Source organism: Anopheles merus, chromosome 3R, assembly GCF_017562075.2.
Source record: "Anopheles merus strain MAF chromosome 3R, AmerM5.1, whole genome shotgun sequence".
In the NCBI taxonomy this organism is placed as follows: Eukaryota; Metazoa; Arthropoda; class Insecta; order Diptera; family Culicidae; genus Anopheles; species Anopheles merus.
In genome coordinates, this window is record NC_054084.1 from 45,671,528 (window position 1) to 45,697,831 (window position 26,304).

Here is a 26,304-nt window from a genome sequence, read left to right on the forward strand (position 1 = left end):
CAAAAACTGAGCTGATCGAGGATTTTATTTTTCGCGAACCTTTTTTAATATTAATCTTTCTATAGGATGCATCCAAACACTGATAGTATTAAGCAGTATACGAGATTAATGTAGTCGCGAGGCTCAAAATCTCTTACGCCAAACTTAATACACCTTGGCTAAGTTGAACACATTGCCTATTCAATTATTGGTTGACTGTAAAGCTAAACATTTTTTTATCATGATTAGCATTGCACTCAATGTTTAATCGCACAATTTTATTCTTCCTTCAACATTGCAATGTGTCTTCAGGATGCTTATCAATCCATCACTTACACCAGTAGTTGAACATCTGTACGATACAATCCAACCGTACTGTGTACGGCCGTAACTAGATTCTAATCAAATTTCTCCCCAACGCCGGGTAGAACTGATCGTGTGGCACGATGCCGTCGTAGGAAGGGTGTCGTACTTGATGCATGTCACGCGTTACGTATATATCACACAACTGCTCATTGTCCGCAAGCAGTGACTCGGGCATTGGCAGGCGCCCGGCCCCGGACTGTTAACATTCTTGCCACAGAATGGTACAGCTTTTCCGCTCCCGTCCGATGGGTACTTCCGCAATGGCAAACGAGCCCACACACCGACACACACACACACACACTTTACGCGGCAGGACAGTTTTGTGGGTGAGACTCGCGCACCGGTTGTAGCGTAAGTGCTCCACCCAACATTGCTTCGTAACTCATAAAATAACATAGATAGAAGCAGTAAATAACTGGTTTCAGTTTTATCAACATTCACTTAGCTGGCTGTTTTAAATTTGAATACTTCATAGTTGCACTGGTTATTAAAGGTTGCTAACATTTGCACTTCAAATGCAATTCTTTGTGCATTGAAACTGCTGGTTGGCAGTGAAACTCTTGAAAAGAAGGAAGCGTTTCAACGGGTCACTAAAAATAAATGAGCAGCTTATCTTACGTAAAAATATGATCAACGTTATCGCGTTTGTATTATAAAACACAGTTTTTGTATTATCAACAATAATTAAGCAACAACATTTTGTCAACTATTGCCAATTTTTCATGGTGGTTATTTGATACAATTGTCCTCATAATAAGGTGACATCACCAATCGTAAAAATTCCCACTCAAACGCTTCAATCTGCTAATAGTGAGTTATAACGTTTCTTTGCTTTACATTTCACTCGATAGGCTCCATTTCGAATTGCCATAAGTGTTGATCAACGGTACATTAATTACCTGCTAGAACTTCATCTGGATGTCGTTTGGGTACACACGAGCCAAACAAACCTTGCAACCAGGATGCCACGCTTCTACTCTGCTCCACTAGCCCTGATGTTTACAGCTGTTGCACGCCCTCAAGCAGAGAGGAAGCGGTTCGGCCGTAGTGTTTTGAGTCAAGCGCAAACATTGTATTTGCTCAACGCCTACGACTAGAAATGTGGTTTGGTTGGCGCTCAGCGGAAGAAGGTGTCGCCGATGCCAAAGAAGGTATCGAAACAAACAAATTACTTCCACCCTACGCCGCCGATCTGCACAGCAAAGGGTCGCTTCCTACGCCGCTTCCACAAAACGATCACGATGGGCCCGTTTAACACCTTCTACTGTTTCGTGGCAATGCTGAAGCAAAGCAGCGCTAGCGGCTGATAGTGTCACGTTTTCAAGTTTGTTTCCGATACCCAACCGGTGCTTGGTGGAGCCGAGACCTTACGATCGATCTGTGAAATTTCGCTCCAGTTGAGGATGTCAATAGTGTTGCCGTTCGCTATTGCTGGGCTCGCGTATGGAACGGAGCGGCCACTTCGGTAGCAGTTGTTTGTCAAGTTCTCACCTGTGTAGCACTTCCGCACTCACTCACCTGTTTAGCGATGATGCGCCCAGCGAGGCGGGGCCGACAGCAATACGATTTTTATTGCCGGTAATTGTTGGCTGTCCACTTGACGCTCGAAAAGCGGACTCACGTTGGCCGGTCCCGGGCTAGTTTGCACGGTTTGTTTGCGTCAGTTCGCCAACTGCACAAGCATCCCTGAGCGGGTTCGTCACCGATGTGGCGCATCTGTTTTCACACGGCATATCCTCCCATCCGCCACCGGCATTTCTCCGCCCCGCCACATTTCCCTCGCCGTAGAATGGTAACTGTACTGTACCACCCGTCGATTCAGTTGCGAGCGTAGTGAACGAATACAAAAAAAAACCTACCCAACTACTCATACACATGCTGCATACACCCACTCGCGTGCGCGCGCGCTCTTGTTGTACCGACGACGATCAAGCGCATCGGTGCATCTTTGCAGCTGCACTTAAAGCAAGCGAGTGCCAGTACTAACAGGCACCTCAGCATTCGCAGCATCTCGCTCGCGATTCACTCCTCCCTTCACATCGATCGATCGTCGCGTCGAACGTGCGAAAATAGATGCATTTGTTTAGCATTAATTTGTCGCCCGGTGGAATAGAAGTGAGAGGGAGAAGAAAAAAAAACTCATCTCTAATGCGTCCACCATAAATCTCTGGCTCGGGGCCGTACGATTTGCTCCGCCCGTTCACCCCTCCGTGCATTCGTCTGTGCCATTGACGCCAGCCGCGGGTGACGAACCGGCCGGTCGACGGTTGCGCATCGTCGAGCACATTAAATCGCTGTGGTTTACGTGATTATGGCTAACGAATGGTAGTAAATTATTTAATCGTACGAGGGAGGAATTTTGCCTTGGGCGAAATCGAATGACAAGAGAACATCTTAGCTTTTTTGCCAGGCAGCCGGGAAGTTGCTGCTGCTGCCAAGTGTCTGTTTTGATAGGCAGTCTCATTTTGGAACCGCAGGTGTAGACGGAGTCATTTACCGGATGAAGAGAATTGTTTGTCGCACTGGACTGACGGGCAGTATTGACAGTGGATCGATAAGCAATGAAGTATTTGAAATTATTGGACACCTGGTCAATGGAAAGCTGTTTATCGTATCGCATGTTGTCAATATGTAAAGCTCCTACGCAAATGTATGTTTTTGTTTAGAAAAAAAAATCATTTAATGATAAGTTAAATGTTAACAATCATGAAAATTCATGTTTTTATTACAGATCCATTACCATTACAATTAAATGAAAACTATTTAAAAATAACCTAATGAAATGGAAAACATTGATTTACAGATTACTCAAATCATAGTTGTAAATTGCATGAATTCAACAATAAAAATTCATTACCAGAATAGGATTTCTTTTGGTGTTAAACTATAACATAACAAAAAGCACAAATATACAAAATACTTAAAAGTACGGCAAATTTACTGTGTCAATTGTATTCAAACTTTTCTTCTTAAAATTGATCTGATTGATTAATAATGTATCAATCGGATTATGTATTCCTTTTAATACATTTAGTTACTTAAGAACAATAACGTTTCGTCATAAAGCATTTAAGCCTTCTGATTTGTAGTCCACCCCCTTTGACAGTTTTTTGAACTACATTGTGCTCCGTTTCGCCTACCAGGTATCAATCCCCATCGGCAATGTCTCATACTCTTGATCGCATCCACCTGGGCACGGCAAAAACACCTTCTGCTACAATCCTCGGCAATCCTTCGTTTTATACCTCCCAACCTATGCCGCGGACCGTCTGTGACATTGAAACGCGCGGCAAGATGATGCTAATCTCGCGCATAATACGAAAATTAGCCCCAAAAATATGGCTTCTGACTTTGAGCACTGGCGGCTCGCATCGGGCGATGAATGGTGCTAATTAAAATCGACAACATTAATACGAATTTATGGAGGTTGCGTGTCGCCTCGATCCAGTTATTTCCCGCAGCTTCCATCCAGCATTGCCCACACGATCGTCATATCGGAATCAGATCCGGCCAGCCGGAAATCAACTCCACACCGATCGTTTTGGATGCGCTAATGTTGAGCCACCGCCGAGGGTAGCGTATAGAAGCGAACCACAGATTAGTACGCTAAATTATGGTCTGACCTCTGCGAGTAAATTAGATCACAAGTGGTAAACGATTCCAACCCGTAAAAAAGCCCTTTTAAGGATTTGGCCCGGAAGAATGAGAACACAAGATGGAATTTTCTAGCTACTTCAGAAATGAAACACCGTCCGGCCGCATCACGAATCCAAACAGGTTCAAATAGGTACAAAAAGGCTAATCATTCAATCCTTTGCACCAGTTAACGATCACAAAATTTCCCCTTTATTCAGTTTACTTCTATAGCCGTATGTTATGATGTTACAGCACCCATTAAGCATAAAGTCCCTCATCATTGCCCGATGGTTCGTCGGTTAGGTCGATAAAACATTAATTATCGATCAGGCTCAGACCGATCCCTTCAGGTTCGGTCAGGATCAAAATCCTTAAACTTATGACAGTTGTCCGGCTAGCACGGTGGTCCAGATCGTTTGATGTGGCATTTATCAAAGGCTTTCGGACCGCTTAGTGTGCTGCTTGAAGGGAGAAATGTCTGTAAGCTGTTACTTTAAATATTCGATTATCGGTCGATTCGTTTTAATCGATGACCCGCTACTAGCGCAACACATCGGCGGAGGGTCTGATGCGGGCATTTGGTGCAATTTAATTAATACAACCAGGTTCAATGTTGAAAAACAAAGTTTCAAGTTGAACTGAAACGTACAAATATTAAATTTTGAGCAATTAGAATGAACCGATAGTGTATAGAGAAAATATAAGCTTGGAAAATTATTCAAAACTTCAAAAACTAGATGTAGTAAACTTCGATCTTCTATAAAACATCAGGAGGCAAAACCCATATTTTAGTCCTCATACTTAAAACGAAGTAAAGTAGACAACTTTGCCAAGCGTAATAGGTAAGCTATAAAATAAACTCATTTCTTATACAAGCAGATTTTAAAGAATCGATAGACGAGTGATTTAAAACCTTTCTAAGCAATAAAATCTTCTTCTGTACTATGAAAAGACTTCATTACCGAAAGTGGTTCAACCTTTAAATGCTTTAAATTAGCAAAACTCGACGCGCTGCTGCAATAACCACAAATATTTCAAAATAAACTGACAGCCCCATTTGGCAGCTACCGAAAAGTCGCCGGACAGAACTCGATCACGTAAAAAAAACCCACCTCAGGCAAATACAAAAGCAAAAGAAGTCCTAAAAACGAACCTCCAACCGACCCGATAACGATCTCGATGATTTTCGGTACCATCATCCATCGTCCTCCGCAACGTCCGTTCGTTACCGTACGACTTCCGCTAGCGACTCGCGTATCGTTTGCTTTATCGCCGATCTCCGATCACCAATCGCAGCCGGATGGTTCCGCGATACATATTTTAGTGATCCTTTTGTACTCGTTGCCGTCCGCACTGTTGGCGACAGTGGTTTTGGCGCAGCGCAGCGCCTGCATTCCTTCCAGTCCGCCCGGTTCGGCGGGCCCTCCTCTCATCCTTGTGAATTTCGCTACTTTTGCGACCCAATCAGTCAGGGCCGATGGAAAAAATCATCACCTTTTTTGTTGCGTTGTTGTGTGCTTCGTTGTTGTGTGCGTATGTGTTTCGAAAAGATCAACTCGCGACCATTGGCGATCGATCGCCGAAAGAGCTTCCGACATTACTGATGCATTTCGATACAAACACGATTTTCCGGTGAGTCTGTTTTTTATTGTTGTTGTTCCTTTTCCTTCGCTCCTTTGGCTGCCGGCCAACAATACGGCGCACATTCGAAAATGAAAACGAGCGTGCAAGCTTTCCAGCCCTGTCCCGCCTTCCACCCAGTGCAACCGGTTGCTGATTTAGGACGGCAGATAAAAACCAATCAATCTCATCTCACATTCGATCGGTAACAACCGCTCTTACGCATGACGCGGTGAAATCCTGTCGATCGCACTGCCACCGATTCGTCTTTATTTAGCAAGATCGACGTGTCGGAACCGAGGATGAGAGGTGAGAAACGGCTCCCACCCGACCCGATTGTTTTCGATCGTAAAGATCCCTTCGGCTGCGCTTCTTGCCGCACGGGTCACAGCAGCATAAGTTGCGATCATAAACGGCGATAATTTTTGGAATTGATTGGCGGTTTTCTCGAGTGCGGTTTGTTGTTTTTAAGTTTTTTTTATAGGTGCTCTCGTTGTTGTGGGAAGTCTATTTTCTTGTGCGTGGAGTTGTAGACCGTACAGTCGACAAAGGAAAACTGCCAACGAAGTTACGTTCGTTTGATTGGTCTGTGTGCGTGTGTGCTTTTTGCGGTATTGATTTTTATTTATTTCATTATCTCCGCCCTGCGCTGCTGCTCCTTGCTCGTACGCTACCACTCGTAAGAACCCTTCCAAACCACCATCTGAGCGATGGCAAATGGAAACGGCAAGTGTGCACTCGGATTGAATATGTAAACTTTTCGCCACCATGAAATGCAGCGCCGGCATTCGCTGGTACCAACAGCGTAAAGTGAATCATCAATCCGGACCGGAAAGATGATTTCATTACTACTGTGCAGGTGGGCTTGCCCATTCCTGTCCTTCCTTTCGGAAAGGTTGGGGGGGAAAGAGAGCATGCGAGTGGTTCAGCCGCATTTCAATGAGCGGATTCACCAGCCACCGAAAATGGGAGATGGTGAATCCATTTACTCCCCGGGGGTATTGTCAATTGTCTTGGGATTTTCCTGAAGGTAGTTCACAAACTTTAGTCACTTATGGGAATGGTTTCGTTTGAGTGATGGTTGGCATGGAAGCAACATGTATGCTATGTACATTAATATAACATAAACTGATTGAACGATTCCAAAGCATCGAATTTGCCCTTCACATTGTCGATAATTAAGTTTGATAAGATTTTACAATAGTAAATAATGGACACAGTACATAAGGGACACCGTACATAAGTAATGAATGCTGATAAATGAGTGTTAAACAACTCCGTGAGATTTATATTTTTTCTCTGCCTTATATGTTTATAATTCTTTAAATGTTACTCAGGAACAAAACAAACGTCGTTCTCAATATTTTCTTCCTTGCTCACAATCTTAAATAGTTTTACTTTAATTCTTTCAATTGAAAACTTATCTCAGATGTTATAGCCATTTTAAAAAGATTTTATTATGCACTTATTAAAATATTAAGCATGAATGAAAAAATTTAACATTTCTTTTCGTTGTCCTTTGATGGAAAGCAGCTCTTTTTTTGGCAAACTAACATGACAAGCAAACGGAAACCCCAATCATACCGTCCCCGTCAACAAAAGCCCCTGAGGCCTAAGCAGCTCGTTGTAAACAGGTGACTCAACTACTCCCATCTGCCAAAGATCTTCCTTTTTTCACACCACAGTTCATAACATAATTGCATGTGGTGAAAAATAGCATCATCTGTAGGATGTCGGGCTACCGTGCAAAATATATTCGTCCCCACACTATGCAACACACAACCGTGCGTTAAGTGCAGGCGCATATGTACACCAGACTATTCAGTTTCATTTTTGTGCCCTTTGACTAGCGGCATAGTTTAGACATTTGCTGCTCGCTCAAGGCAAACACTACACCGAACGCCTGTCACTCAACGGAAGTGCAAGGATTTGCGATTTGTTTGCTGCAGCCGCAGAGATGCCAAAACGATGCACTCGTCAATTAGCGTAAGATATTTTTGATTGCTGTTTCACCAGGTCAGATGGTTTCGGGACGATGGTTTGACGGTTTGTGGCGTGCTGTAAATCGGACACCTCCATTGCATTAAGCTGTTAACAATCAGATCACAGACGGACAGACGCTCAGGCACGACAGGTGAACTGTTTCAGGATTGTTTAGTAGTTTTACAAGTGCAACAATGCAATAGCAATCCATCCTTGCCCTCAGTTGCCCTCTATTTGCCATAATGGTAGAGCGTCTTTCGTAAAGAGTACTTACTTACTTATCCGGCGCTACAACCGCTTTGCGGTCTTGGCCTGCCTCAGGAGTGTCCGAAACCGCTAAAGAGTATAGGAATATTATTTATTATTTTTACTGCGAATAGATGAAATCCACGAGAATTTTAGTGTACTTAAAAAATCTTCTTTATTAAACATATTCCAGCAGGTTCTTATGCACCCCGGCTGCTTGGTGTGCTTGCACTCAGCCCAGTGCATCTGTACGCTTCATTCACGTACATACGCACTCACGGAGCACAGTGCGAAGCAGTCCGATTGCACGAAACAACGACACGAACATGAGATAACACACAAGTGTTTCACTCCCAGCACATGCTTGCCCAGGGGCTCATTCGCTTTGCTTATCGAACCCCTTCGGGTTTAGTGTTTCTTCTCTTCAAGCTGTCCAAAATCGACACTTGGCGAGCTGCAACTTATCACACCTGTGCGCGATATCCGTTCGTTCCCTCAAGCAACTGGTTCGCGATGCTTGTCGATGTTTTGCTTTTCTTACTACGCGCCGCCAACCCCGCTGCGGTCTTCGTCTCCACAAACTGGACGATGTGATAAGGCAATGATGATCAAAGGCTCATCGTGTCGGTTCCAGATGAATTGACGGAATGGGAACGACACTCCATTTTACTCGACTTCCACCTGTCCAGCAGGACAGTGTTGTCCTGTGTTTAGATTGCCCAAAAACATCCAATTGCAAATGAACACAATATTACCATATCTTCTTTGATTTACATGAAAAATGCACCCATGTTGCACCATTTCACCAAAAAAAAACATAAATGTAATGCCACAAGCCATTGGACGAAATCGACCCAATGAGCGAAAAACGTAACAGGTGTTTTCAAAGCCACTCCAAATCACACTTGATAAGGGTGCCCACTGATACGGGACGGCATAGACAACGCCGGAACGCCAGCCCGGCTTATCGCACTCCCGCTCCCCATGCCGCACGGCGCTGCGAATGTGAACATTTGTTGTTTGCAATGTTTACCGATGTCACTAATGCACCTATGCTCGTAAAAGTTTTAAATATTGATCGACACACCCTGAACCACTCAAGCCATGCTTTCACGACGGTGAAATGTCAGCAATTTCTGATGGGGCCTACTAACAAAAACAAATCACGAATATGCCAGGTCTAGCAATACTTTCGGCAAGCAACAGTCATACCATCAATAACGCATTTGTCATACCTCACATCTCCTGACTGTCAGCTTCGTTGACCCGTTTCTTGGAATTGAATGATAAGACTTCACAATTTGGAATCTTCTTGAGCATCTGCAATTATCAATTTTAAACAACTCACAAACGGTACGTGAGATGAGTAGACACTTTGTGCTGATTGATGGTTCTCAGACTTTGAACCATTCTCTGTCATCATTACACTGCTCGCCACCCTCGTCAACAACAAACACAGAATCTGGACTTATTTTTTCGTACAAAAATATTTTATTCATTTTTTTTACACTTTTCTTCATTTTCTTTTTCAGTGTTTCACAAACTTGTAGTTGCTTCTTAGATCATCATTTCGATTTCACCTCACCTCCGATCACAATATTTGTATATAGTTTAACCTTAACTGTCTAAGGTACTTCTTACTCGTAAGTATTACAAAACAATATGCTTATACGTATTCTTATCTAACGCGTGTCGCTTAGTAACCATGTTGATACCGTTTGAACCGATGCTTGTGTGTTTCTAAAACGTACGCAAATATATTCCTATATACATGTACAAATCAGGTAGTCTTGCCTTTCTTTTCCTTGTTTCTTGTTTTATTTTTGTTGCTCTCCTCCAACTAAGCGCAAACCTGCTGGCCGAGCCCTTGGCTCACACAACACCACCCATGACTGACTCACAGCAGATCTTTCACAGTAAAAGACCCACGGACGACTTAATATGACTGTGCTTATGAGTAGAGGAAATGCCAAATGACAAACACAAAACCACCAATGTTTTGGGTGAGACTTTTCGCAACCAAAACTTTCTCCCCCGGCTCTTCTTAAATGGAGCAACGAGACCGTGGTGCTGCACCTTCAACCGCTAATGCTGATAATAATGACCGAGACGCTAAACGGGACGTTTCTGTACTACTTTATTTTCGGTCACGGCGCTAAGCTAACATAAAATATGACACTGCACTGTGCTTGTACGTTCAGTCTGCCGACTTAAACCCCGCGTCAACGATGGGGTCAGCACTCCTAGGAACGAGGTTCCGAGGGCGGCTGGTGTTTGAAAGCCTTTACCTTCATTTCTATGCTTTGCAGCTTCTTCAACTGCTCCCTCCGAGGAACACTGGTGTGCCCTAACATTATAACAACCTTTTTCTCACTTTCGCGTTGCTACATTTTATGGCACTTGTACGTTTGGCCGCCATCCGAATGCTGCAGGATGTGCGTGGTTTGGTTTCGATAGCTTTTTTTGTTAATTTTTCTTTTTGCAAGACATGTACCACCGTTCGCTTGTACTGCCTGCGCTAACCTTCTTCCCTTTCCCTGCGTTTGTTTATTGTCATTAGTATGTTTAAGTAAAACTGTGGCACCTTTTCTTACGAAACAGCGTATTTGAGTTTCCAAGACTACATTTGTACTTCGTTATTTAGTTTTCCGCACGCCTCGATACACAAGATGATGAATTTTTACAGCAAAGAAAAGTGATTCTCAATGGCTTTAAAGGGGAACAATTGTATAATAAATATGGCGGAAGCTAACATAAAAGTTCAATACAATGAGAAGGAAACGTAAAATTTTAATAGAGCCATCTATGCTAAAGTGAAATTGACGATCTTTATCCAACCTGAGAGTTTGACCCACATCGAGGGGAGCGCCGATTGCACCGCAAATGGGTACAAGTAATCCTAACGCACACCGATGCCGCTGCTGCATATGATGTGCCTTCTTTCAGTCAGCAACAACGGACGACGACTAATCTAATGCTTTGCACTAGATAAATCACACCTTGCCATCGATCCAACAGCCGAACCGACCTCACTCATTCGTCCTTTTTCTTCCTTATCTTACCCTCCGTTTGAATCGTTTTAGTCACCATCTCCACACACTCAGCGATCGACGGTTCGGAACCGTCCTCGCTGTAATCCTCCCCAGCCATCCGGCTTAGCGTCAGTATGTAGGAGCAGGCGATGCGCAGGATCGACAGCTTCGACAGCTTCTGGGCATTGGAGTAGGCTGGGATGGCTCGCCGCAGCTTCTCGTACGCGGCGGAAATCGTGTGCACACGGGTTCGCTCTCGCGCATTCGCTTCGATTCGCCTTTCGCGCGTCATGTTTTTGTAGTTGCGCGTTTGCGAAATGGCTCCACCCGAGCCGGACGAGGATTTGCCACCGTGTCCGCCGGAAGCAACCGTTGACTCGTGATCCGTGATCGAATCGTTCGTGCCGTCGAGGGACGGTGGAGCACGGGGCTGCACGAACAGCGGTCCGGAGGATGCGTGACTATGGTGTAGGTGTGCATGCTGCTCCTGCAGCTCCTTCCAGTCGGGCGTGCGCTGCGGCGAACGAGAGGCAGACCGTGGGCTCGGTCGGGAGGATTGATTCTTGGCGACGTTCGAGGAGGAGGTTGATGAAGAGGAGGAGGCTGAGCTCTTCTTAGCCACCAGGGCCAGTGGTTGCAGCTGCTCGAGCGGCTTGATACTGACTGCACGGTGTAGTGTCGTGACAGCCGGATGACGTACCAGCAGATCGGCCGGATTGGGAAACGGAGATGCAAAGGGCACTGGATGTGAAATTGACCCACCCTCCAGTGTCATCGCGGAGGGAGCCCACGGACGAAATGGGCTGCTTGCTGTGAAGCATGACGGAGCCGGTGAGCTTGTATCCAGCTCATCTCGATCCTGCGGATGCTGATGATGGTGAGAGCGATGATGCTGCTCTCGTTGGAGCTCTTCCGCATGCTTCCGTTCGTCATCAAAACGGATCCGTTTTTTGAGTGGTGCTAATAGCTCGGTCTCAGCCACTACGCGCAACGGTTCCGTGCTTTTGCGCTTGTTCTTTACCAATGAGGAGGCCTGTGCCGTTACGACAACGCCGGTGCCTGAGAGTTTTGCTTCCGGTACCGAATCTTCGGAACTGTTTTCGGGGCTAATTAGACCATCGCGTGAGCTCTGATCGAGCGACTTCAAGTCGTCCTCATGTTCCGAACTGCCCGAGTTGAATCCAGAGTCTCTCTCCAATGATGCAGACATGGCAGCTCCTGGGAGGGAAAAAGAGTAGAAGCAAAGAGAAAGGATTATTTAGATGTTGTTTTTTAACCAATACATTCATAATGCGTCATAGCAGTTGGAAATGGTATGCAAGAAATATTTTACATTGCGCTCAATCCAGTCAAATCTTGCACAGGTGTGTTCGATAGGTTAGCTCGCGTGAACATCAACACGTGGTAATCCAAACAGACTTCCAAACAGTGTTTATATCCAGCACAGGTGAGCTTAAGTGCGATAAAAATAGCGTCCGCGGCTAGACCGGAAGAACACCATTTACCGATTCAAGTTACCTCAACAATCAGATCAACACTATCCCGTGTAAAAAGACACAAGATTCAAAGTGGTTTTCGTACTCTTCTTATCGATGGAGATAAAAAAGAAGATTTAAATTTTCCCCATTCAACACACATTCAAGATTTATAGATTATGTCCAGGAGCTAATGGTGGGTAAAATTTGGAATTATCTACCTTTGTTTCTACCATTTCAGCTCATTTGCCGTTCAGCACACTTTCAGCCAAACCGAAAATGTGCTAAAATTAATTGCACTGATGACACTGATTTTATTTTCGCACACATATATAGGAACAGTTTATAACTTCAAACAACCCCGTAGCCAATTTAAATGATTAAGCACGGTAGTGGAAGCAACATCTAAAACAAAAATGCAAGATTAAAGCATCTCCGGCAGCGCGATCTGGTCCCCGAATCCGAGGCGGATCTAATGCGCCTTCCCTGCGGAGTGTGTTAAGCGCCGATGCGCAAGCAATGCGGCATCGCACCATCATTGGCGCTTCCATCTCTAATTAGTCTTTTAAGTCGACGGCGACAGCGCGTCGTCGTCTGTGGTCAAGCTGTGTGTGCAGGTTTGCTTCCCCCGCGGAAGGAGGGCAACGCTAGCAGCTTCTAAGTATAATTTATGTTTGTTTATGTTTTCTTTATAGCCGGCCACCAGACGCCGCCCCGCCCGGCCCCTGTCCGAACGCTCCCCAGAAGGAATATTGTTTTAAGCGGCACAGCTGTCAATGGAGCTAGAAATTGTCATTCGCACCAAAGCGCCATAAAAGACACAGCTTGAACGGTCGAAGATATCGTTCGCGGTGGCGACACACGCACAGCGCGCACACACAATCGTCCTCGTCTGCATCACCTTGGCGCGAACGCGCGGGGCGCTAGGAAGTGAGAGCGGAGCTGGGAGCGGAGAGGGTGGCGTCACGCAAATTTATGCAAATGAAACCACCGTCAACAACAATCACAACACAACAGCGATGGCTGCGTCGAGGCACCGCGGGGCCATCCGCAAACGATCGAATGGAATGCAGTCTCGTGAAGATCGTTGGCCGGAGATAAGCGAAACCAATCATAACGCACACACACACATACACACAACGCTCCATATGGTTGGTTCAGCGTGTTTTTGGTTCCTTCTCCGAAGGTTTGATGACAAATTCGTTGAACAAACGCAGACCCAGACCGCTGCCAACCGTGCGTCGATGGCCGAAAGGAACTCTCGTTCGTAATCTTCAGAACCCATCAAGATATTACCAGCTGTGTGTGTGCATTCATTCTATTCGCCCGACCCAACAGCTAGCGAATACGCTAGCGAGCCTCCTCGCACACAATAACCCACAATGCACGATGGGGGCAGACACATCATCACGGAGGTGGACACACTTAAGGGAGTAAATCCCTTTTGCAAAGTGCGCGAGTAAATTGCATTTGCTTGCCGACTACCCTTTGACACTTGTGCGCCATGTGCAGCAATGGGTCCTGGCGGTAGTGTGTTGTAAATTAACTTGTAAATGTTAATTATTATATAAACACCTCGAGTGGGTTCACCTGGCTATTTCTACGAGGTGACCCGAGGTGGAAATAGGAAACTGTCTGATATGTGAGCGATTGCTAGCAATCGTTTGCACAAACTACGCAACCCACTACCTATATTTAAATTACTTTTAGCAGGTTTCTACATTGATTATGGCATTCTGGTTCTTAAAAGAAAGTCCTTTTGCTTGAGTTTATTTTACTATCAATTTACCGTTGTTTGCATTGTTTTTACACTAATACAACATACGGCCAACGGTAGCCCATTGCTCGTGATGCCTGGATGGACACTGTCATCCACATCCGTGTTGGAAATTTTGCAAAATTCACATTGAACCTAATGTGCAGCGACTCTCCAACACATTCCCAACACCCGATCGTTGCCTTTTAGCCTACCAATCTTCATGGAAGCCAACGTCCTCGCTGAGGGATGCCAGTCTGCCAGTGCATTGGAAAAAAGCGCTCCAACACTCCAGCCGCATCGCCTTTTCCTCCCACGGAGCATCATTTTGCGGCAAAAGTTATTGTTCTATATCGCGCTAAGCGACCGGCGCCAGATTGTGCCATGATTGTCTCGCTTTTTTCGCGTTCTCTTCCTCCAAAAAGCCGGCAGCCAACAACCCACAGCCGCAACTAAAGCGTGCTGGATTACTCCTACCCTTAAGTTGCCTCCCCAAAAGACAATCGAACCATCTGGCGCTACGCTGGCGTTGCCAGGGCCGTGATAGGTGGTGCAGGATGCAGCACACGTTATGCCCATCCTTAAAAGGACCGGAGACGCACGCAGGAACCACCAGCGCAGCGCAAACGTGCCGCAAACGAAACTAGAAGGAAGAACGTGAAACACTATCACAAAACAGGCATCAGCAAAAATGGGAAACTTTGGCGATGTTTCGGGAGCGTCTGGAGCGCGTCTGAACTTGAAAACTTGGCTGTAATGCTGCTAGTCGCCCACTTTAGCCAAACATTCCGCAGTACACCCAGCCTCCCCCCAAAAAACCATCATCCAAAATCCAGTCCACCTTCATTTCCCCACCCTAGTGTCCCGGGGTTTTTCGTCCGGCCACGCTCCCGGCCACGGTGCCTCGGTGTATCGGGTCGGATTTCGGAGTTCATAAATAATCGCCGAATGTTGGTGTCGTCGTGCTACAATGGCTTTCCCGCACGGTCGCAGTACATCCAACCGACCCCGTCCGCATCGCATCGCACCAAAATCAGTGCAGAGAAACCGACTGCGACTGCACTTATTTTGCATGCAGCTTCAGTCCTCGTCCAAACGTCGCCGTTGTCGTCGAGATAATGATCAACACTTTCGCGTCGGTTGAGCCTCGTTCGCTCGACGTTCTGATGTGCCGTTCTTCTTATTGTGTGCTGCAAACAACAGACACCACGCAAAGATTCACCAGGCAAAGAGGGAACCGACCAGGATCGGAGTGGGGGGGGGGGAAACGACGAAATGGAACTCAAAATTTTTGCCACACCAAATCACAAATCAGCACTCGGTTGCGAAAACTGAGCAGAAAATATTTTCACTTTTTCTTGCTTTCGTTTCGCAAACCGAGTTGTCCCAGTCTCTATCGCCCCGTAGTCCCTGGCGTTGTGTGGGTATCTGCGCCATAAAAGGAGCATGTATATTTTAATATAAAATTAACGTACCAGACGATGTCACGCGGGAAGCGCTTCACGAAAGTTGATTGAACGGGAAAAGCAATTTGTGTCGCGTTTTTATGCGATTTTTATGTGGCGCTTCCCCTGGCAACTTCCACCATTCAACCCATTACGAGTGCGATAGATCCCGCGGGATGTGATGGAGATTGAAAGGGAGGAAAGAAGCACCATCCAGCAAAATTCATTCTCGTTTTCAAAATTTCCACCATTCACTATCTATTAATTAGTAAACGACAAGCAGGTCCGCATCATCCAAAGTGGGTTTCGGTAAATCGTGCTTTTGCGTGCAGGAGAATAAACCAGCTAGACAAATATCGACCGCGGAACGTCGAAAAGAAGGTGTATGGGGTAGGTGTAAGGGTAAAGGTGAATAGCAGTTTGCTGAATAGTTGTGGTTTGGGTGGGCCCCCATTCTACTTCTACATGAAGAAAGCAATCTGGCTTGTTCTATGCAAGAAGGTTAAAGAAACATCGCGCAATATGGTTTAACTGTGACATAGCTCTCCAAGCGAACCCATCTGATTTCACAAATTTAAACACTGATGCGTGTAATGTTTTAAGTCACATTCGTAAATCCGCTCCCAATACAGCGAGCTTGGTCATTGCATTCCAGCAAATACATATTCAATTACATGTTTTTACTACTGTTTTGCACACCAGGGGGGGCCTGGTCGGGATCGTGCACGTGCCACGTTATGCAATAGGTGCCGTCGCCGGAGGACGACAATACCCCCTCCTTCGGGGGCCAGTACCCCCGGAAGCGCCACAACATCGATCAACACTATCGCGTAACGTGCAACATAACGCACACGTTACGCCGGACTCATCCTTCCCATTCAACTACGGCCCTGATCGATCTGCATCCAAACGCAGTAGGTCACGTCGTCGCGACCTCGTTCCCGGTCCGCGGCAAGTCTCCAGCAATTACGGGTGAAAATTGCATCATGTTAATAAATTGACAGTAATTTATTCCACACATCTCCCTTTGTACCCCGGCCGCCGCTGTCACCGCTTTTTGGTGCAAATCGTATCTTTTTTTCCCCCAGTGTGCACCGGTGTGCAATGTGCAATAACGGAATTGGAAATTGGAGTGCCTGAATCGGTACGGCTCAGTTGTTGTGACCGTGCCGTGCATGTGTATGGCGTTTGTGCGTCGGGAGACGGAAGGATTAAACAAATGGAGTAGGGTAACCTGCCGCCAAACGATCACACCAGCCACAATACCCTTGCATCGTATTTGTTTTACAATGCAAATTGCCCTCCTAGAATGCCATGTGTGTGTCGGGGGCCTTTCATGCGTTTTGTAAGTGAGTGTTATAATGGCGCTACCGTGGCGTTTCTCATTACTCAATCAATTCTAAACATCTTTCCTGCACTCGATGCATCCCTAATGGTTCAAATCTGCTGGCCGCAACACAACCCGACACATTCGCATTCGCTGTATTAAGCTGTCAATAAAACACGAACCAGGGTTATTGGCATCTTTGCATATTGCTTACCAGAATGTTTTCCCTTTTTCTCCCATCCGCTTTTAAAGTATTCTGTGGCGCCAGGGTTTAACATCAGTGCGTTGTATTGTTTATTGCTTCATGGTGTGATGCTGTGGAGCTTTTTACATTGGCTGAGATTGCTCAAGACGTTCGAGCACGGCCAGGGAAGCCACCGCCATTATGTCAAACAAAACCCGTCAGCTAACCCATGTCCCCCGTGCGCTCTACAATGCCAGTGGCTGTAATGTAAACACACAGCGATACTTCTACATCGATCGGTTTCCAACCATGGTTGGCATGGCTACTGAATTTGGCTAATCTTGTGCTCTCGAGGCTGTTGGCGCTAAAACACACACACTCTCTCTCCCTCTCGCTGTATCATTAACACGCACCGCATCGTTGTGCATTTGTGTGCGGCAGCATTATGCTGCCGGTCATCATCCAATGCATCATGCGGCCTGAACCAGCTCCAGTAGGCAAAATAAACTGCCAATTTGTTTGCGTATTTATATTTACTTAATCGGCTTCCTGCGTGCCGTTTGCTGTGCGCTGGAGTGCAGGCAAACGCATTTGATGCGAAGATGCAGAGAAAGATGTAAAGTGCGGGAACGCAGTACAGTATCGAACGGGACCCGTTAGGGGTGAACACGGCTGGCACGGCTGGAAGAGTCCGGGAAGCGAACAAGGAATGTGGCGACTGGGAAAATAAATTGTAACTTAACGCCCCGTTTCCCGTTTCCAATCGATCCACCCGGTACGTGCACGGGACGCCATATGTTGCTGCAGTAGACGTCGCGTTGCAAGTGCAAGCCGGAAAAAGATTGCCCGCTGACAGGCAACAGGCAGAGGGCCAGCCGGCCGGTTGGCAAGAGAGCGCCAGCAGCAAACGTGTACGCAAACGATTTGTAAGGGAAAATGAGATCGGGGCGGGCAAAGAGGGGTTTCGGTACATCACCGCCACTCTCGTTACATTGAACTGTGTTGCACTGACTGGTCGTTCCATTCCGCACGATTCCCAGCGCGGATGGTACGCGAACCGGGATCTCGGTTGGAAACGATGCGTCTCGATGGGCTGGCGCCATCTGTGCTGCGGATACGCATTGCGCTGGGCATTGCACATCAGCAGAAGCAGCGTTTGTGCACGGAACGAAACGGCGAACGATGTGGAAAAGTTACCAATGCCGAAGATATCCTCCCTAAATCCTATTTCCAGAACCGTGATTACAATTTCGATACGCTGCTCGTGTTGACCCGTTATTTCTCGGAAGATAGCGATACGGACCTCACACCCAGGACACCGCAAAGGATGTAGCACCATAAAGGCATGGCTTTGAGCAGCTTTGTGTGCTCATTTTTTAGACACTCTTCTTTACAGCCGTGATAGCTGAGCCAGCGGGATGGCCTGGCTGTTGTCTTATATTGTGAGCATCCGCGAAACATTCCTATCCCTTACCTCTTGCCTTATCTACCTTATTGCAGGGTTAATTTAATTTACGAAAACCAAGCCACATTCGTCGAATGGAGATCTATGTGTGCGATTGATTACATTCCGGGAGTAGTTTACCGAAGAGCAAGACACACCCAAACCTCTCTAACACACACACATGTACACAAACACACAACACATCCATCCGCAACCGGCGGGCACGAAAACGGTACAGTAAAACCAGAATGGATCGTGGCCCCGAAAATGGCCAAGTGACTACACTGCTGATTTTTTTTTTGCTTACTTTTCGGTCACCTTTTGCATTCTGTGGATTTTTTTTTTTCGTTTTAGCGACGCATCATCGTCGTCCTGCGATGATCTCCCCTGGGGACGGTCGAAACCCGGACGAATATAAACAAGCATCCTTTATACGCATTCGTTCAAGATTCTGCCGAAAACTGCTATCGCTAGTTTTCATCTTCTCGTTTTAGTTCGCGCCGGGGAGAAGATGGTTGGCGCCTCAAAACCGGCACCGTAAAAGGATGCAATTCCGTATACCGTTGGATTGGGAGCGGAGGCAACGAAGAAAAAAAGTGTGCTTTTAAAAAGGACTTGATACATTGGAGGGCTAGGTATAAACGAAAGAGCGCATCCAGTTCACCGCTAAGGGTAGCTTCGTTCTTTAAGCTTTACCTGCTTAGAATAGCCCTTAACAAAACTCAACGATTGTGTAATTCAAATATATATGTTTGGTGGCATTCGCATTTCTAAACAAAAAAATTATCGTAACAAATATTTATCGTATTAAATCGTTATTCGATTTTCACTCCTAAGCGACTCGACACTAACAGCGCTCATGGCCACAATAACACCCGTTCTGTTTAATTAAATACCGACAAATGATGTGGAACAAAGTATTTGCCACATTACATTTCGCTAATGTGCCATATACACAGAGCTGAAGGAATTGTAACATTTACTGAGAAATAAAATAATCATCTCGCTTCGGAAGAGATTTAAGGTTGATCGTAAAAACGTGCTCCGTTTTCGTGCAACCCCCTTTTGGGCCAGAATTGCACAAAAACCGAACCTTGATCCCTAATGGAGCCATAAAGTTTTTATTAGCCTCGAAGGTAATCAGTGCACCGTTTGCCCAAGGAACGGCTTTTCCTTACGGGCGACAGTTTTGCTACTTCGATTCCACCATGCGCTAGAGCAAATCGGCAGTAATCCAACCCAATCCCTTTCATGCAGGGCAGCCTAATTAACCCCACCGCGCTGGTAACAGACAACCGGAACGTCTGTGTCGTGTATCACCCCTACAGCGTACCATAAATTATCTCCGCGTATGTAGAAATATACCACCTGCGCATCGCGCCACGATTTACGCGGTTTCGTTAATAACGCTTCACGCATCTGTCCCTCCGACGGAAAGACTGTTCCTGCCCGCCAGCGATGAGTATGTCGGCGCCTGGCGACAGTCTAACCATAAAATGCACATGTGCACGGGTCACGAATCGAATGGTAAAAATGGAAGAAAAAAACACAAACACATCTTGCGCTGTTCATTGCTTCCGTAGCAAAAGACAAGATGAACTAGATGAACATATTTATCATCCATCTTACGACGGTCTGTAGAGCAGTAAGGTAGGTGAATGCGCTCGCGTTGGAGGAATACCATTCATACTGGTAGGACTATCAAAACATTTCCACGAAAGATAGATTGTCCCCTTTCTAGGGGCCATTCACACCCACTCAAGTGACTCCGACGTTCAAAAACATGCCGCTTGCTTGAACAAACGTGGTGATAAAATCTCTCCACTCCCAGCGCCATCTAAGACACCACCGTCTAAATGAAGAACGGGAGAAAATGGAAAGCACCGGGAAGGGAGAAATATTTTCACCGGAAAACTCAAACAACCCGCGTGGACATTCCGACGTTGTCAAAACTAGACCAGTCGACTAGAGAATCCGCACTTACACCTACGAAGTTTCGTGAACTTGTCCCACCGTGACAGATGGCGTTCCTGAAGGCGATCCATCAAGACGGTCCGCTCTTCAGTATCTTCAGTACACGGACCATGCTATCAAGCATGTGATTTAATTCCATCCCGAGTTGCTTACTGTTCAACGGCACTAGGAGCGGCGATGAGAAGTTTGTAAACAAAGCAACCAGTGACAAGTTCTGCCGACTAGTGGCGACATCTTCATAGTAAGCACGGGAAAATAAATCCCTCGTGACCAGATTGCTGTTTGTTAGAATGGGATAGTCTACTGATGACATAATGACAAATTGTAGATGACGATTGATTGTACCCATCCGAATGGTTTAGGTTGGTTTTCGCAAGACTAGGACTCGGGCTGGATAGAGTTTTGAGAATAAAACATGACCGGATTTTTTTAATCTGTAGTAGTTCCCTAAGAACGAAACAGACCAACTTAAATCATATCACACTCCTTCGGATCAAATTTTGTGATTTATTGATCATCTAGCATCGGACTGCGGTATAGGTCAACCTTGACGCTGATCTGTATTCTGTCCTCCGAGTATTAAACGTATTAGGCCGCATTATGGAACACATAACTTTTTACATTTAGTCTTTCATTCTCGAAAGTTTGTATACCCGAATAGCTGTAAACATTAACCATAAAAACATAAAACAAACCAACTTGTGAGTGTGGAATTATGTCGATGACGTCGATGACTTTTTTAATCCCCCAACGACACTTCAAACCACTACAATATCTAAGGTGACGTCACTCATCACATTTAGCAGCATCAGATTCATATTTTAATCGCTTCGGTTTGCTTACAGAAAAGATTGCTTCGAATACGACGGTGTAGCGGACAATATGTTCGCTTTGTCTGCAGAATTGGCACGACTCATCCATCTCACGTCCAGATGGTGACGGTGGTAACTGACGGTACTCCGCCTGTCGTACGCCTTCCACGCAACTGGACGGATTATGGTGTGCGAATCGTTGTCCAGAACGTCCGACCGCGCCCAAGGGTCGCTCTGGCGGGGAGAACACCAGTGAACTCAGCTCAGTGCTCAGGGAAATGTGCAAACAAATGATAAGCGAAGCGTCGTTGTTTGAACATCTGGACGAATCGAGCGGATGAAACACGTGTGCCTAGAACGCCACTAACGGGATGAACGGGTAGTATGACAACGGGAGGGTTTTTACGTCTGGGATGATTACATCGACGGCACGGTGGTATGAAACACCCGGCCTATGATGGGATCTACTGCACACACTGGCCGGTCATTGTGCGATTTACCATTCCAGACCATAATTCCATGGAAACCGAACACCTTGAGATTATTTTTAGCCTTTTTAGTAACTGCATGTCAAGAGAGGCGATAGATTTTGTGGAAACAAACTATTAAATTGAATTTTCTTTATACACAGCTCAATGAAGTCGCTTTCTTATTTTTACGAATCATTGGAGCCTTAAAAGTCCGTTTAACTTGATATCTTTGGGGCGTGAGAAAATACGATTTCTAGCTGTGATGCTTTCTGTAACATATCCTTTGCAGCAACAACAAAAAATGACCGTCCCACCGGGCCATATCATTCATCTCCGATGCGCCATTCCCATCTTTCCAGTTCCAAGGAAGCACAAAAAACACAACGAAAAAACATAACCCATAATTTCATTTATAGCTCCTAACTGCAACGTTTTGTGTATCAAAAGTCACAAACACACAAACAGAGTCCTTCTTATTAGCAGATTCATTTTTCGCACTCTTCGCCCATCTTACATCTGTGATCGCGGTCTAAGATCATAAGATCAGCGGCGAAGGCATCGGGTCTGCAGCGAAAACCTTCGCCCTGGAGAGTAGTCCCCATTTTTCGACCCCAGCACAGCACAGCATTTCGGGACACCTCCCCCCACCTATGAGTCTATAATTATACCCTCAAACATCCACCGGATGATACACGTCCACCATGTCTGATGTGTGCCACCCATTCATAAGAATGGCGTTTCTAGTCGCATGGCGAAGGCTGCTGCACCTTCCAAGAATATACCCCTAACCCATTACCCAAGTTGCCAAGATCGTCGATTCTCTTCTTTTAGAACGAGGCGGATCCACAGCACCCATCACCGGTATGACGGGCGCGATTCTTCTTTTGGATTCACTCAGATTTAAGCAAAATGTGCAAAATATCAATCCCAACATTTAGCATATGTGTGCGCTTGATGGAATCCGTTCTTGGAAGCTACAAACGAAACCAAATTAATTGCGCTCGCAGTGCAATCGCACACATCCGGTCTGTATATATACATGCATATATACAATTTCGAGAATAAGTACAACTTCTTCCTGAAAGTGTGGACGATACGAACATACCTAATTACATGAGATCTATTCAGGTTTCCTAGGCTTCAACCACAATTACCATACAGTTACTTCTGATAAAAGACACTCCCGACGTCACTGCAAAACTAATTACTCTTTGATGTGCGCATCCGGTTTGGTCCGAGTTGGTTTTGGTTTGAAGAAGATTGTGGCTACCACCTTCAGTTTCGAAGATGCCTACCCGTACCAAAGCGCGTGTAGTTCCCTGGATCTAATTAAATGCAACCACCACGTCCACGATCGTGCTGGCGCATGATCATCAAATGTCACACGCTCGCATGTCATCTTGATGAACAGATTTCTGCTCCATCATAGAGGCACGTACCGGTTTTCATCTTGCACCCATAAGCACCCACGGACCGGTGGCTTCCTTTCGTCGCCTTCGTCAATTGTCGGACGAAGCAATCGGCCGTCCAGCTGCAAGCGATTTGCGCGGATTGAGTGATTTATGAACGAGTGTGCGAGGTGGCGGACACACGCGGCCAGACGCGCTTTCCTGTGCATTCCAATGTACCCCTTCTCGGGTCCCTTTTCCTCGTGCTCCTTCGCCGTATAATTTCACTGGAGTCGCGAGCAAATGCGGTTCTCCAATTAAAATCCGGGCGCAAAAGGCGCCACTAATAAATGACATAATTACATCGTACAGTTCAGTTCTCTCCGGACAGTAGCTGAACGGCGTCACCACCATCGTTGCCGCCTTCGGGGTGGCAATTACCAGCCATTCGGGGCGGGGTGTGTGAATGGAGTGTCCATCGCTCACTTATGTCCCGCATCCAAACACCCTCGCTGATGAGTCGCAGTCGCGATATCGATGCCGCGGAAAACGACGGATGAGATGAGCGAAGCTTGTGGCAGCTGTCGTGAACAGGCGTTTAATTGCTTCCGCTCAATTCAACCAAAGATAAATAAACGCACCCTTTCGCACCGACCCTGACAAAAAACTAATGTAAGCTGTGTTCTTTGTTTTTAATTTCTAACTTGGCCACATGTTTTAATTTTTTGCTTTATGTATAAAAAGTCATAGAGTTGTACAAAAACGTATTAATTGTTTAACCTACCTTTCATGAGGATCGCTGACAGTTCAACTGCACTAAGCTTTGGATACATTTTGGCCAATGTGCTCATCGCCTCGGACCACATTTGAACTGTAAAGCAGGATGGCAGCGGGTGTGGGACTGTTCGTTTTTGTTATTACTCCGATTATGTTCACGCACAACAATGTTGCACCGATGCACTTTCTTGCTGCTGGTTTTTTTGCAGTTTTCTTCACTATCTTCCAAACACTTTTTGCGGTGCGTTTTTCCCTGTGCAATTCCCTTATGTCACAGCACTTGGGCAGGGCGATAGCGTCGATGTTGGTTGCGTTGACGTCGATAGATTTTTCCTTTGCCAGCTATCTGTCGTTGTTTGCTTATCACCTGCTTTATTTTTATCTCTTCTCCCTCTACTTTCGAAGGTTTGCGGTTTATTTTTCTTGCATCACGCATTCACACACAGAGAACAGGTTTCAAACCCTGTGGAACTGATTCTTTACTACCAATTTCTTCCTGACGTATCAAACGCACCCGTATTTTGCTTACAAATACACTCTCACTCACGAACGTCAAATAACAAACCCATCAACATTCTGTCGACAATGATGATGATTCACACGTTTAATTGGTTAGCTTTTGCTTTTGCCCATAAAAAGGCATCTTAAGTTGTTTTTTTTCTTCTTCTTTTTGTTATCCCTGGATATCCTTTCACCCGGTTAGTCCGGTTATTAATCCGTTGGCTATCCTTAACTTTCGTTCAAATGACTATTTGGCACAAACTCTGCATGTAAATCTATCACTCCTACAACTCCTTCGTTTTTTTTCTCGATCCAATAACGATCAGCTTTTTAAACACAGATAAAAGGCCAAACTTTTAAGCACACTCCTTCCAGTGTGTGTCAGCGGAACAAATTTTATTTTTTGTTGGTTTGAGAGTTGAGCTATTGCCTGATGTACACTCACGGCCACACGATCAGAATGGTTCACTATTGTAGCACAAACGAAAAAATCCTAACAAACATTACTGCACGTACGCTCTGTTTTTCGATCTTGTGCGACCACGAACGCTCCTACGTTTGCTACCGGCCGACACGAAAGCATAAATTGAACTGCAACATCAACAACATTGTGAACGGCCACGAAGCGGCGTTGAGATGCTGCGGGTTATTTCTAGATGCAGGGTTCGCCAGGATAGTTCAACTTACTTTACCGTAAGCCTCTATATAGGTAAATACAGATATCTTATTTATTCATAAAATATATGCTTGTTCAATTGTTAAAAACAATTGTTAAAAAAAAACATTCGGAGATTTTTTTTCTAATTAGGTCTAAAATAAATTTATTTATTTTAAAACACTTTTTTGTTACTACAAAAATAGCGAGGTTTTATCATAAAAATGCAAAATTTTTATAAAGTGTAATCCATTTTTAGTGTATATTACTAAAGTCAATATATTTTAATGTTCCCCATTAATTAACTAAAATTGGATGATTTATTATCAATCCATTAGTAAATTAGCATAAACCAAAACAACTCAAGCCATTAAAAAAATAAGAAACAAGGAACAAAAAATACAAAAAAGATACCTCCAACGATACACCTACTAACCCTGTAAGAGAGAAATTCCATGCCAACGTTGCTCACAAGAGCATTCGATTCTCTCCACAGAGCCGTTCACTTCTCTCTCACATTGGAGAGTTCAGTTGTACTTGCCGGGTGCATGCGTACCTCCTTAGTTCGCTCTTTCGCACTCTACGCTCATCTGCACTTGTTACTTTGTTTGTTACTGCCCCATTTGCCGGTTCGTCAAACTCTCCCCTTGTCTCAGTGGGCCGGTGCATCCACTCAGGTGCAGAGCGCCAGCCGCATGTAGCAGCAAGGGGTGTGAGAGAACATAATTTTTATGCTGTTCGCTTCCTTCCCAGCTACCTCGCCTTAGTGCATGCACAGACGGAATTCGGATCACCATGCGCATCTTGCAGACGACAGTATTTTAGCATACGCCACCATGTGCAACCTAATTTTGCGAATTCTTGAATGGAATATTTCCCGCATTGAGCACATTAATTGAAAACCACGACATCTCAAACATTTCCATTCACACGCATATGTTACAATAAGCGAACCTTCTCAATGATTTGCATTGTTCGTTTGTACAATTAACACCTGCGATCCAAAAATATCCCAACGATAAAAATAAGGCTGGAATATGAACTATTTATAACAACGTGCTGTTGTCCAACAAAGTGTTTGTATTCTTGTTGTCATTATTTTTGCTATCCTAACGTCACCCTTGTTATCGGGATTGTTAGACGATACAAGCTGCATTTGCTCCGTGTGTCTACCAAAATGTAAAAATAGTCTAGCCCGCTCGGCAATGTGAATGTTCAAACAAAACAAACAGAT

General features: G+C 45.4%; 1 protein-coding gene across 1 annotated transcript; it reads right to left on the bottom strand.

Annotated features, from left to right (window-relative positions):
* Nucleotides 1-9,309: 9,309 nt before the first annotated feature.
* Nucleotides 9,310-25,012, bottom strand: LOC121596835. The gene is made up of 2 exons (XM_041922127.1): nt 23,922-25,012; nt 9,310-12,080 (listed from the first exon to the last, which is right to left on the bottom strand). Exons 1-2 carry the CDS (start codon nt 24,001-24,003, stop codon nt 10,864-10,866), a joined length of 1,299 nt encoding a protein of 432 aa, XP_041778061.1. The 5' UTR covers nt 24,004-25,012; the 3' UTR covers nt 9,310-10,863.
* Nucleotides 25,013-26,304: the final 1,292 nt, after the last annotated feature.

Excerpts from the sequence above, each read along its gene's own strand:
- LOC121596835 (XM_041922127.1), bottom strand. The coding sequence starts at position 24,003 with ATGTGGTCCGAGGCGATGAGCACATTGGCCAAAATGTATCCAAAGCTT. Across the intron at positions 12,081-23,921 it reads GTCAGCGATCCTCATGAAAG|GAGCTGCCATGTCTGCATCA; the intron begins GTAGGTTAAACA and ends TTTCCCTCCCAG.